General features: G+C 57.3%; 1 protein-coding gene across 3 annotated transcripts; it reads left to right on the top strand.

Moving 5' to 3' along the window:
• The first annotated feature begins 299 nt into the window (after window positions 1–299).
• Window positions 300–13,501, top strand: NR2C2AP (nuclear receptor 2C2 associated protein). Of its 3 annotated transcripts, none has more exons than XM_024219094.2 (6): window positions 300–370; window positions 8,964–9,209; window positions 9,898–9,988; window positions 10,435–10,540; window positions 11,342–11,409; window positions 12,083–13,501. In XM_024219094.2, exons 2-6 carry the CDS (start codon window positions 9,169–9,171, stop codon window positions 12,197–12,199), a joined length of 423 nt encoding a protein of 140 aa, XP_024074862.1. In that variant the 5' UTR covers window positions 300–370; window positions 8,964–9,168; the 3' UTR covers window positions 12,200–13,501. The 3 variants fall into 3 exon arrangements, with proteins under 3 accessions (XP_024074862.1, XP_024074861.1, XP_024074863.1); XM_024219093.3 differs by lacking the exon at window positions 300–370 and adding an exon at window positions 6,898–6,968; XM_024219095.3 differs by lacking the exon at window positions 300–370 and adding an exon at window positions 6,942–6,968 and having other exon boundaries at window positions 8,994–9,209.
• Window positions 13,502–13,946: the final 445 nt, after the last annotated feature.

The raw sequence follows: 13,946 nt of genomic DNA, 5'->3' as shown, positions 1-13,946 counted from the left end.
GCATGCGTGTGCGTGTGTACAAGCCTGCACTATCCATGCCCGGCTGCACTTGTCCGATGGTCCCCTGGGTGGCTCATCTGGCTCCTGTAAGCAGTGGGAAGATGATGCCGAACAAACCAAGCGCGGCCACAGCCCCAGGGGCTGACAGGGGATCTGGGGTATCGGTTACTGCGGCATTCGACGCAGTGCTGCACACGAGGCTAATCCGGGAGGTCAGTCACGGGTGAGCGGCTCCGGCAGGGATGTGCCTGGCCCGGCCATGGCAGGCAGGGGCAGCTCCGCAGGGGTCGGGCTGGGGGCTGATTTAGCTCATTGCACACGTCGGTGACCTGGAAGAAAGGAGCAGGCAGGACAGGGCTGCTGGAGAAGGGTGAGCGGAGTGAGCGCTACGCGCCGGGGGCAGCCCGGGCCCTGTGCGTCTCTTGAACTGGGCACCTGTAGCCGCCACTAACACCGAAGGGTCAGCATTGCTGTGGGCTTGGCCCCCTGAAAGGTGCTGTGTAAGCATCAGACTGTCTGTGCTACGCTCCGGGGAACGATGGCTCCACCGTTGCATTCCCCTGGCTCTAGCTGAGAGGCAGCATAGCCTGAGGGGCGGGGTGTGGGCCGGGGGCTCCGGAGTTCTGAGTTCTAATCCCTTCTCTGCTGCAGGCAGACCTTGGGCAAGTCTGTCGCCCCTCTGTGTAGTTCAGATGTCAGTTCTGGGTCTGAGCAGCGCCGGGCACAGCAAGGCCTCTGGGTGCTACTGTAATACATGTGCCAGTCGTTGTCGTTGGCTGGGGGGGGGGCAGCACCCCAGGATCAGAGCTCAGCGGGAGATGCCAGGGCAGCTGTGATGTCTTGGGTCAGGCCAGCTGCTTGGGACGGGCGATTCCATTGCCCCAGCTGTTACCAGGTCATGGTCAATGCTGAGCAGAGCAGAGAACCCCAGCTAGGCCTGTAAGAGCTCCCCTTCCCTCCCCACCATAGGGCGGTGAGGTTGCTGGGGGGGGGGGGGGGTTATCCTTTGCAATTAGCAGCAAGTCTATGGCTGAGGGTCAGTGATCCTCATGGACTGGTGCTGCTCTTGCAGTCTGGTTAATTATTCCACCGCTTGTTAACTGTGCGGCTTTCTTGCTTTGTTAATTTGCTCACTGCCAGTGACTAGGTGCAGGGCACATTGGCCCCCGGATGATGCCCATTTGGTGCCCTGTGCTGTGTTGTCGTCATCCCCTCCCTCCCCCCATGCAGGGCGCTGCCTAGTGTCCGTGCTCCCTGGCTCAGTGAGCTGGTGCAATCTCCCTGCAGTGCCCCAGGGCTGGCTGGGGAGGGCACAGGCGCTTTCCAAACGCCAAGGGGGCGTGGTCCAAAGCACAGGGCCGATGCACCAGCCTGCAAAGCAAGACTTCAGTCAGACTTAGGCCCCATGCTGGCTCCCTGACCAGCCGTTGTCCCCACCGAGGGCCGCCAACGCTGGAGATGCGCAGCCCCTGACTTGGGACAGAGGCTGGGCCCCTCCAGACGGGACAATTCAGTGCTGGAGCCCTGAGACGGGACACGATGGAAGCGAGCCGTAGGAGTCAGTCACTGGGAGTCAGGGGTGGCTGGGAGCTGGGGGGCAAGAAGAAGGCTGAGTCTGCTAGGAGCCCACTTGCCCCCTGGCTCCCCATTACAGCCCCGCAGGCCCTAGGCCACGTGTGACATACCACGGACCACACCCGGCTCCCACGTGACCCAGCCGCTAGGTCCCGTTGCAGCTCCTGGACTGCGGAATGGGGAGGGTGGAGGGAATCAGGGGATCGGGCGGAGCTCAAGCGCTTGCGATTTTCAAGAGTGGCCCCTGAGTAGGGAGGCCACGAATTTCTCAGAGCTCAGCGTGAGACGCCTGATTTTTCGGAGGTGCTGTGTGTGTATGTGTGTGTGTACACACACGTGGGGGGGGGGGACTCCAATTGTGGTCACTGGGGACCCAAGGGTGATTGCACCAGACCCCAAGCCCTGGTCTCAGCCTTGGCCTGGGTGAATTAGTGCTGATCACGCGAGGAGGAAGGCTTTGGGGTGGGGGCGATTTGCTTTTCAGCATGCCCAGGCAGGCTGTGTGCGCTCGGAGTGTGACTCATCCAGACACAGTGACGGGGAAAATATCTGGAGGCTCGGGAGTGCTGCGGATAATGCGTTTGGGTTTGAGTTTGATTTCCTCGCGCAGAGCGTCGGCTGGGGAGATTGCCTAAGGCAGGGGGGTGCTGGGGACCGGCGATCGAGCGCCTGGAGCTGACTCATTGTATTCCAAGGGCGCCCCTGCAAAGCTGCAGGTAAATTGGAGAAGTGAGAATGCACCATATGCCAGGGAAGGTTAATTTTAGACGGCTGCTGCTGGTGCGTGTGTGTATGCGTATGTGTGTGTGTGTGTGTGTGTATGTGTGTGTGTGTGTGTGTGTGTGTGTGTGATTATTTCTCTCTTTCACAGTCGTTCCCTGCTTCTCCACCACCGCTGGCTGCTCTGCCCCGGCAGGTCCCAGTTTAATAATGTGCAGCGACGAACTGGGGCGAATCCAGGTGTTGCCTCCAGAGGCGGCTGCGCTTTTGTTGGCTGAGGTGCAGCCAGACAGAGGAAGAAGAAGGGGCCGGGCAATTACCTGGCCTGCTGGCTTTTCTCCGCTGTGGGCCACCAGCGCCACCTACTGCCCAGGCCCAGCCTGTGGCCAACCCTTCCCTAGCAGGCCCGGGGTTCAAAGGCCGAATTCCTGCCCCCCCCCCCCCCCCGGTTCAGATCTGTGCCTGGTGTGATCCCACTGAAGTCAGTGGGTGAATTCGGGCCCAGGGGGAATAGGAGAGGCCTGGTCCCTCTGTCTGGTGAATACGCCGAACCCGGTGAGAGCCTGCAGTGCTTCTGCGTGAGATGAGGGGAGGCGGGTGTCGGTCCCGAGGGCTCTCGAGACGTTTCTGTATCTAGGATACTTGAATAACGGGGAGGGGTCCCATGCAATGCCCCACGAGTCCTTGGCAGGGATTGAACCGGTGCTAAAAACAGAGACCTCCAGCACAAGGAGAGACTCTATTAGCTGCTGTAATTCTCATAGGAGGACCAGCCACTACGGGGTGACCTGCAATGAGCATAGAACCAGTGGGTTACACTGGCTTTGCCTTTCTCTGGCTAAGGGCTGGCGTGAGGTCGGGGGTATTTGATGCGGGCTGGGGGCTCTTCAGGGAGGGGCTGGGGGCTCTTTGCTGGGTTCCTGTGGGACCTGACATTGAGCCTGACCCCTCCCCATGGCAAGGTATTGGGGACCCCTCCCTACGTTTGAATCCAATGGTTTCCATTCTCGCTGTCCCTGACCTGGCAGTCCTGGCTGGCTGAGCTCTGTGGGGCCGTACGCTGAGATCTATGCACTGGTGCTGAGAGCAGCTCACACACACACACACACACACTTGCACGCCCATACACACACAGGCACAAGTGCTCTCTAAGGGCTCCACTCAGCGCCCTTTGGAGCCAGTGGGGATCCCGGCTGGTTTCAGTGGGCGTTGGATCAGGCTCTAACACACAAGCTCTCCCTTTAGCAAGTGTACGCAGGAGGACACACGCACACACACTGATCCCTGGCGCACACTCCTCAGGCCACTGTCAAGTCACTGGCCCCGCCACATGGGTTAAAGGAAGTGAAATGCAGCCCCCTATTTCCAAGGCGTGCGGCGCCTGCCGCACCAGCCAGGCACGACTGTCGTGAATCGGTTCTGAGCCAGGCTCAGTCTCTGGTGACTGGGTTGCAGACAGAGCTTTGCGGGGTCTTGGCCCTGTAATTCCCAGTGTAATAAAAGCTCAATGGGTGCCATTGCCCCCCGGGTTCCCCTCCCCCTTGGCTCACAGAAATCCAGTGTGCCCGTCTGCACGTCGGGACGCAGCTCCACATCCTGGACTGTTGATGCTCAGCTTCCCCGGTGCTAATCCAACCTGTGCCTCCAGCTTGGATTTCCCATTGGTTAACGGGCAATTTGACCAGCTGGCCCAGGCCCTGGCAGCGCCTCCCCCAATGGGGACCACTCTGGCCTCTTCTCGTTGGCCAGCCCTCGCATGCAAGTGGCAGGTGTTGGTAGAACCCCACATTGTCCCTTGCTGGCAGCACCACTTGGGAACTTTCTGTGGAGGAAGAGGAATTCCCCTGGGAATCAGGAGAGCTGGGGTCGGTTCCTGGCTCTGCCGCAGACGCCTTGGTCAAGTCACTGGGCCTTGCTCTGGGTGTGAAACGGGATAATAATCCTTCCTTTGTCCCAGACACCAGGGGCTGGGTTCCCCAGTCTGCTGCGCGAAACTGCATTGGCTGGCAGTTCCCACTGGAGCACTCCCCCTGCATCGGGGCAATTCTGGTAGAAGTGTCTCTGCTGGAACCCCCACAGGGAGGAGGGGGTGTGTGGCAGGGGAGGGGAACCCTGTATCCGTGGCATAAATTAAATCTGTCCTGCAGGATCAATCTCTGCCCCTCAGTTCTGCTTCTGTCTTTGGCTCGGTCATTCAGTCCCGTACAACCGAGTCCTTAGAGCCTGAGGGATCCGTCGGGGACTCCGTTTGATCAGCTCTAGGAAGGATATTTCCTCTCCTCCCCTCCTGTTCTCCTCACTCCACCTGTCCTGCCTGGTGAGGGGGGCCCTGATGTGGAGGGCGGGAGTGCTTAGACAGTGACAGTGCTTAGAGTGGCAGGATGAAGTAGCCTACAAAATAAGAGGTTGTGTTTGCAACATTAAGTGACCCCCGACAAACGTCTAACCCGGGAACCGAAGGAACTGGGACATTCCTTGATTGGCCGGGGTCGTTATGTTCAAGCAATTTCCAGATCATCATTTCAACTTGTTTAATTCCTTCCCTGATTGTTCTGCTCTGAGTAATTCCCCTGCCACCGCGCTGCATGTAATGGGCCCCTGTCTCTGTGCCATTACCGAGCCTTCCCCGGGAGGCACTTAGCAGCTGCGTGGGACAGGGTTACAGTCCTGGAGCTGGCCCCAGCAGTCAGAGAGCCCCCAGTGGGAGGAGCCAAGCGTGCATTCTCACCCGGTGCAGCACCGGGAACCCCGAAAGCGCTGCATACAGACGCTCCTTCAATAGTAATAACAAATATTACTGTTCTCTGCAGACAGAGGAAGAGGGCAATGCCATGAGCCACATTTGGAGCCTTTTCTTTGCAGCTGTAAGCACTAGAGGCCGTTAAGGGGTTGTAAAGAAAAATTTGACTTCTGCTTAAAGTGATGGGCCAAAGCACTGGAAAGACAATCTAGCTGCTAATGTGCCACCCGCCCTGGCTCTGTCTGACACCTGCAGTCATTATCACAAACCTGGTGTAGGAAAAACAGCCCCGGTGCCTGTTTAATTCCGAGCAAAAATGTTTCCATTTTTCCCCATTTTGTTCCTCCAAAATGTCCCGTGTGTCTGTTCAGCCAGGGTGGGATTGGTTGTTCAGGGTGAGGACAGGGCACAGGAATAAATGCACTGGCTTCCCCGGGATTTCTCCTTTCCTGTTCGCACGTGCACCAATGGCCGTGCAGTCATGACACATCCCTCCACTCACACACACAGATGCTTTTTGGTATCTGCATTTTAAAAGGGGCTTTCTGCTGGGCAGGGAGTTGCGCACATTGAGGTTAATAGTTAAACACTTCCAGGGCGACATTTGCAGCCTTTACACATAAACCACTGGGGGCGCTTTGTCACTACACTCCCATCCTCCTATTGTATCCAGTCTGCTCTGGCCCCAGTCCAGTTCTGTAAGATTTACAGGTATGGCCCTATCTGGCAGGGTCTTGTCACCTTCTTCTGCATGCCACGGTAGCAGCATTTATCCCCATTTTAGTCAGGGACACAGGCTGGTTCAAGCCCGGAGTGGGAAGTCAGGACTGCTGCAGACCAGTCCACACTCCATCCCAAAGGCAGGCACAGAACCCAGGAGTCCTGGCACCAAGCCCCTCTCTGCCACCCCCTAGACGACACGCCCTTTAATAGCTTTCTTACAGGGGCATCCTGGAGGCAATAAAATGATGCTGGAGGATTCATGTATGACATTGAGGGTCCCATGCAGGGCTTAATTTGTGCCAGGGCCTGCCAGGGCTGAGGCCAGGCATCTCTGGGCCTGGCGGTTCAGAGCCCGGCACCTCGGGGCCTGGCGGTTCAGAGCCCCGGCGCCGCTGGGCCTGGCGGTTCAGAGCCCGGCACCTCCGGGCCTGGCAGTTCAGAGCCCCGGCGCCTCTGGGCCTGGCGGTTCAGAACCCCGGCGCCTCTGGGCCTGGCGGTTCAGAGCCCGGCTCCTCTGGGCCTGGCGGTTCACAGCCCGGCGCCGCTGGGCCGGGCGGTTCAGAGCCCCGGCACCTCTGGGTTTGCTGCATCAGTTATGAATGCAAAAAAATTACAGGAGTCCCACTGTCCCAGCACCTCTTTCATTACAAAGTAAGCCCGGGTCCCAGGCTTGCTCAGGCTGTGATAGGGACAGAGTGGTATTAGGTGAGCTGTGAGTGGTCTAATGCCTAAAGCGGGCGGGGTGAGCCAGGACTCTTGGTTCTAGTCCCACCTCTGACAGCGTGGCCCTGGCAGGGGTAGGAGGACTGCGAACCAGGACGCCTGGGTTCCTTTGCGAGCGTTGCCAGGGGAGTGCTGCCTAGTGGTTAGCGCAGGGGAGTGGGCACTGGGACCCCCGGCGGGGGCTAGGAGTCGGGGCTCCTGTGGTCTCCAGACTAGCTGTGTGACCGCGGGGAGTCACCGGGAAGGCGGGGTTGGAGCCCCCCACCCGGGCTCGGGGACAGAGGGGCCGAAGGGACCCGAACCGGCGCAGCGCGGCCCTGACACGGGGCGGTGTCTCTTTAAGAGGCCCCGGCAGCTACAGGAAGCAGTTTAGGGTTTCCTGAGCAGCCCAGCTCCGCCTTGGCCGGTGCGCGCCTCCCCCCGGCAGCCGGCCCATCTGCCCGGGGCGCAGGTGAGGGCGCAGCCTGCATCGCGCTCGGGAGCCGGGGTAGGTCCGCGGGGGGGGCCGGGGGCGCTTCCTTCTCTTCTCCCGGGGTCTCCCGGCGGCTGGGGGCGCTGCTGGGGCAGGACGGGGCCCCCAGCGCTGAGCCGTGGAGCTGGGAGCGGGCTTTGGGGACACCCCGGGCGGGGCGCGCACAGCCAGAGGAGACCTTTGGGGCCAGCTCCTCCGGGGGCCCTAGAACTTCCCCCTGGCAGATCTTCTAGGAAAACATCCTGAGCGATTTAAGCATTGGCCGTGATGGAGACTCCAGCCCCCACCCGTGGTAAATTCCACTGGTTAATTCCCCCCCCCGTCCCCCAATCAATCTGCGCCGGATTCTGTCTGAGGCTATGTCTACACTAGCACTTTTGTCGGTCAGGGTGTGACTAAAACATCCCCCCCCCCCAGTGACATAAGTTTGACCGACGGAAGCACCGGTGTGGACAGCGCTATGTGGGTGGGAGATGCTCTCCTGTGGCCGGAGCTCCGGCCGCTCCTTGGGGGTGGTGTAGTTTAACTAGAGCTCTCTCGCGCCGGCGGAGAGCGGCTCCACGGGAGACCTTACAGCGACAGAGCTGCAGCAGTAAGGTCTGTAGTGGAGACATATCTCGCTTCAACTTCCAGCCCTTGGTTCGTGGGTTAGATCTTTCCCCGCTAGGCTGACGAGCCCGTTATTAAATGTTTGTTCCCCAGGTAGATAATGACGCACTGGGACCAAGTCCCCCCCCCTTCACCTTCTCTCTGTTAATCATAGAATCATAGAATATCAGGGTTGGAAGGGACCTCAGGAGGTATCTAGTCCAACCCCCTGCTCAAAGCAGGACCAATCCCCAACTAAATCATCCCAGCCAGGGCTTTGTTAAGCTAAATAGACTGAGCTCCAGTGGAGTCTATCGCTCTACGACAGGCTTTCGAACCCTTTCATCTTTCCTGTGACTCTTCTCTGAGCCCTCTCCAATGTATCAACCTCCTTCGTGAGTTGTGGGCACCAGAACTGGACACAGGATTCCAGCTGCGGTCGCACCAGCGCCAAATACAGAGACAAAATAACCTCTCTGCTCCCCTGTTTGTGTATCGCAGGATCGCATTCGCTCTTATACCCACCATGTCAGGACGGGAATCCAGGGTCAACTGATTATTCACCATGACCCTCAGATCTTTTTCAGAGTCCTTGCTTCCCCGGATAGAATCCCCCTCCTTACGCTTGGTATTGATTTTATGGAGAAGGGCTCAGAGGCTGCGGTGCTGGGCAGCAGGATAAAACCCAAATCCTTGATGCCAAACCCCTGGGGACTCTCTCAGAATGACTGCGCTAGGAGCTGTATTTTCCAGTTTGGGTCTGAGCCTGAAAGTGGATTGGGGGGGGCATTATTAGTGTACATTACATTGGTGCCCGGAGGTGCCAACTGAGAGCGAGCGTGGGGGTGGGGGGAGTTAAGTGTGGGCAAGATCTTTCTAGCCGTTTTTGAGTTAAATGAACACTGGGATGGAAGCACTCCAGTTCTCTGCTTGGAGGAAATAGTGCGTGGATTGTTAACATTCTCGGGGTGATCTCTTTGCTCTGGAGGGGACACACTGCAAGAGGGGCCGGGTTTTCAGCCTCTGTTTCTTTTCGTTCTGCCTCCTCTCATTTTCACGCAGTCTGTGATGAACTGTTTTGTTCAGGGGATGTTTTAATCTTGTTTCTCTTTGGAGGTTGCAGATGGTGGGTTGGATCAAAATAGGATCTAGGCAAGTGCCTCACAGGGGCCCCAATCTCTGCAGGTGGGCCCCTGTACTGCTTGCAGCCCCACTGACTTCAGGTTCTGCCCTTTGCAGGACTGGGGCCGTGGTACTGACCCAGGGTGTGGCAGCATCTGCAGCGACCCATACGATACTGCACCTCATTCCCGACCCCCCCAGCCAAGGCACGGCTGGCTGGCTAAGGCTGCTCTGTGCATTGTGCTCCTTGTCTCCTGGAGTCTCTGCGACTGATTCTGGGGAGCATTTCCCTCATTTCAGGACCCGGGGTCTGTGACGTTAATCTCTCAGAGCAGCGCAGAGAACGGATCCTCTTTCCCCTCTGAACCCCGCAACTCTGCTGCGGCCCCATTACCAGGCGCCCCTCCATCGCAGGCTGCACCTGGGTGCTTTGGCACCGAACCTCATCAGTGGAGTGTGCTGGGGGTTGCCCTGGCTGGAGAGGAGCAATACTTCCAGCAGCGCCATGCCCACGGCACCCTTGATCTGCAGGGAGACTGTGAGCAGGTGAGTTTTCCTTCCTGCGTCCCGAAGAACCCACTGCCTGAATTTTTCCAGGCTGTAGTGAACTTGTCCTGGGTGGATGAGTCACAGTGGGGTAAAATCCCGCCACCCCTGAGAGAATGAGCTCTCCGGGGGGGTTGGTTTCCCCTGGACCTGCTCTGGGTCAGAGCACTCACAGAGTGTGGTTTATGTGTTAATGCCAGCAGCTGCTAGGCTCTCCACACACAGGGCTGAAGCCCCAAGGAGCTAAAGGACTGGGAGAGGCTCATGTTGTTACCGCCTGGCGGCTCCCCACTGCCCTGAGTGGAACAAGTGTGATGCTCTCAGCCTCGTTCCTGCTCAGTGAACGCTCCTGAAGCCGCTTGTTACCGGGGTCGGCTCCTGAACTCCCCTCCTCGCCCTCGGAGGGGCTCTGAAGGGTCGGTGTTGTGAGGGATGGGGGGCGGGGGCAGCTTGTTCTGCACCTGCTCTGGGGGACTTCAGGCTCCGGGGCGGCGTAGTTGGCGCCTTTCCCAAACACTCGGCTCCATCCCAGCCTGTTCTCATTGGTGCAGTGCCGTTGTTAGAGACGCTCTCCCGAGAAGCCTGGCCTTGCGTCTGCGGACACCAGGGCTCACCGTGGGAGTGGGGCGTGCTCTGTACTAGGCGTCAGAGCCCCGTCCCCTCGCGACTCTGGTTTCTGTCTCTGCAGAGTGAGCTCCGTGCTCAACCGGGACGCCAAGCAGTTCGGGAAGAAGCACATGTTCGACGGGAGCGAGGAGACCTGCTGGAACTCGGACCAGGTGAGCTGCACGGACGCCCCCTGTGCTTGCTCCGTCAGGGCAAGCATGGAAAATGGAACGGTGGCACGTCCACCCGCTGGAGCAAACATCCCGTCTGAGAATCAGGGAATCGGGCTCTACTGGCCCAGCTTACGTGCGGGCTATTGCTGAGCACAGAATGGCTGCCATGCTTGCCTCCCCGCGCCCGGCCGCTGTGCCATCGCTCCGCAATACTGCATGTGCCAGGCGCTGTGCACTGCCCCAGTGCTCTGCTGTGCCCTAGCTCCGGCTACACAGCGCTGGCCCTGGCTAACCACGGCGGGGGGCACTTTAACCGGTGCTCACTCCCACCTTTACGGGCCTTACAGGGCTCTCTGCAGAATCCGCCCTCGCTGGGTGTAACTGGTGGAGTGGCCCCTATGGAAAGCTGACTGTAACCTGCGCTCCCATTTCATTCCTGACTGTAGGGCTCCTCCCAGTGGGTGATGCTGGAATTTCCACAGACGGTCAAGGTTTCCCAACTCCAGATTCAGTTCCAGGGTGGATTTGCGAGCCAGCTGTGTACACTGGAAGGTAAAGAGCCTCCCCAGCTGGGGAACAACGTGCCGCATTCTGTGCCATTCGTTCATGTCGATTGCAGGGTCTCTTTCGGGAATTGGAAGGGCTCTAATGACGGGACAGAGGCAGACTGGGGCTCAGACGATGTTCTACTGATGCTGCGGCCAGGCCAGGTGAACTGAGACAAGAACTAATCCAGAGAAAGATCTGTGGCCGATGCACTGCTATGCAGAAGAGCACTTGGCAGTACTCCGCTGCCTTTCATGTGAAAGCACCTTGCCAAAGAGCCTGCGAGACACTGGCTCGCAAATCCACAGCCCAGCGCGTTCACTTCTGCAGCTCGATGGGTGGCCTTGTGCAATGCCTGGCAGGATATCCAGACGCAGAGGATTGCATTGAACTACATGTTACAGTATCAATTGTATTTAATTCAGCATAAATCTCTGTAGTGGAATGTCTTTCCCCAGGGCTGGGGTGTGGGAGAACTTTGGTCCAATTTGAATTCACAGGGCCTAGACTGATCCCATTTTATAACCAGGAAAACTGAAGCCCAGAGAGAGAAAGTGGTTTGTCTAGGCCAGAACAATGAGGGCTATACAGGTACCTGGACAGATAGCACTGTAGAGATTAAGTGTCAGAACTAGGAATGAAACCCAGTTCTTGGCCTGACCCCCAGTCCTGTACTAAAGCCATGGGGTGGGATTTTTCAAAAGTGCCAAAGACCGTTGGACGTCCAGTTCCCAGCGTAGATCCAGTGATTCTAATCTAACGCTGCAGCCAGCGCAGACATTTCCGTCCTCTCCTCTTGCTTCTTAGGTGGCAGAAAAGGGGAAGAACTTGTGAAGATATCAGACTTCTACCCTGAAGACATCAATGCCCTGCAGATATCCTTCCATTCTCACTGGGGGCTAGGGCTGCTAAGCGTATGCGCAACGTGCTGCAGGTGGCACGTGACCAGGATTCAGCACCACATTTGGTCCACGGCTAAGGCTGGGTACTGACAGGGAGTGCAGCGTGAACGCTGATCCATGACCCCCACGGGCTAGGTTAGAATGGCTCTTCCATAGAGTTATACGCCCAGAAGGCACCGCTGTGATCACCTGGTCTGACCTCCTGTGTGGCACAGGCCATAAGACTTCCTTGAATTAATGCCAGTTTGAAGTCGAGCAGATCTTTTAGAAAACCAAAACCAGCTTGATATTAAACCTGCCGGTGATGGAGAATCCACCGCAGCCCTGCATAAGTTGTTTCAATGCTGCACAACGTCAGCAGGGCAGGGTCTGTGTAACCCGGGCATATCGAAAGGCAGGTGGCCGTAAATCTGTTGGAGCAGGTGCTGGATGGAATCCTTGCACTCTGTGCAGTTTGCGGGAGGGTACCAGGGAAGCTGGGGGGTGTGAGATGAACCCCCGTTTTGGTGAGAATATAGCGTGTGCCCTAGCTCGCTACCTGCATTGATTGGGTTGTGCTGGGTGAGTGACTCTCTTGCTGTATTGGAAGTTGTGTGTGTGTCATGTACCCCTCTGCCCTTGTTTCTTCCTTTACTGCTCCGTCCACAGCTTCAGGACAGAAGAAACAATGCTGGATAAACTGAAAATCACCTTTGAGAACAGCACGGATTTCTTCGGGAGAATCGTCGTGTATCGCCTCAGCGTCCTGGGGGAAAAGCTCTAACCTGGGACAGAAATGGCAGAACAGCAGCCCATCACCCCGAGTGGGTTTGTTCCCCTGGTGTTTGATCAGCCGCACTCTACCTTCCCACCCTGTCTGATAGGGCCTGGTGGCATGAACTGGCATATTTGCCTTGGCAGACAGCACCTCTTACGAGAGAGGAGAGATGCCAGACTTGTTCTGCAATTGAAATGTAGCCACTTGGAAGTAAACCAGGAAACGCTCAGAGAGAAAACAGCCGTGGGCATTAACAGAACAAGGCTGGGATCCTGGCCCCCTCCCCACCCAGCTGCGGCCTCATAGCGGGATCTAAAGCCCCCGGGAGCGCACCGTGGCGTTCATGGGCTGTCCGCATAGTGCAGACCAGTGCATGACAAACATGCCGTATTCTAGTGGCTTGTCACGCGGTGAAGATCATGTTTAATGGCTGAATAAATGCTTTCCGCCTCCCGGCCCACACTGGATTTGGGGCAAGCGAGTGGGTCTGTAGAGATTAAACGAATCACATACTGAATTTGGAAACTGCCTCCTTCCCCCCAGCTTGGGCCCACTCTGCCCATCCAGTGGGGTCACAGAGGTGGCAGCTCCAGGCTTCGCTCAGAAAGTGGTGTTGAAGAGCTGGGAAGTGTCTGTTCCCCCAGGAACACCTGCTTCCTCAGGGCTCCTGCTCTCAGGGCTGCAGCCCATGAAGCCTGGTGAGTTTCAGCCCCTTGTCAGGTGGGAGAATTCCACTCTGCCCTTTCCCGGTAGGGTGAGGCCTGAGCTGCTCCGGCAAACTGACCAGCAGATTTAAATTGCCTTCGGCCCAGCTGGGGAGGGGGGTAGTTGCCAGGGGACAGCTGGGATCATGCACTCGAGGGCTTTCAGAGGCAGTGGGGATAATCCTGCTCCTACAGGAGAGAGAACTATGAAATATCATGTGGCTGCTTCCTCCAAGGTCGGACTAAGGGTGCCCGTCAGAGCTCACCTCAAGCCCCTAATACTCAGCTGTGCTGGAGAATGCGGCTAGCTGCCCTCGCCTCTGAAGGGGGCGAGATAAGACCCGAGTTATCCAAAGTATCATTAACACCTACATAAAAACACAATCAGCCGACAGTCCACTCGCTCCAGGCCTTTTACTTATGGGGGAGACAATCCCACTGAGCCCAACGCCCAAGGCTGCATGCCCCAAAGCACCCTGCCATCCCCAGGCAGCAGTGGGGCAATGCACGAGCTACTGACTGCCTGCGGTAGCTCGGCCCATCTGCACACAGCATCTGAGGTGTTCAGTAAAGTGCTCGAGCGACTGTAAGTGTAAGGAGCAGACGATTCCCCTGTTGATTTGGGGGGGTCTGATTGTGGTACCGAGCCCAGCCCCCATCACATAGGCCAGATTCCATTAGAGCTCATTTCTAATCTAACCCCATTTAGACCAATCACCCTATGCCAACCCCTTTTCCACTTAGCGCGCTCTGCGTTTGTTATTTCTTTTTTAAATAAGACGACAATCCCATTTCTCTAAATACGCTCTCCCGAAAGCATCGTTGTGTCACTTCAGCATTCAAAGGAAAAGCGATAAACTAGCCACCCCCATGATGTAGAATAGTAGGGTTTCTGGCTGTTTTGGTTTCGCCATCATTAAACAAACACTGTAGTCCCTCGGTTACGCAAGGCAGTGTGCTAGTTATGCGCCAGAAGCTCTCCAGTCTAAGACAAGTTAGGTTTCTTTGCGTTCAAAGCGAATGGCTTTGCATAGAATTCAGCTGGTTTC

Source organism: Terrapene carolina, unplaced genomic scaffold, assembly GCF_002925995.2.
Source record: "Terrapene carolina triunguis isolate 2854851 unplaced genomic scaffold, T_m_triunguis-2.0 Scaffold194, whole genome shotgun sequence".
NCBI classification, from domain to species: Eukaryota; Metazoa; Chordata; order Testudines; family Emydidae; genus Terrapene; species Terrapene triunguis.
This window is presented reverse-complemented; position numbering and strand designations above follow the sequence as displayed.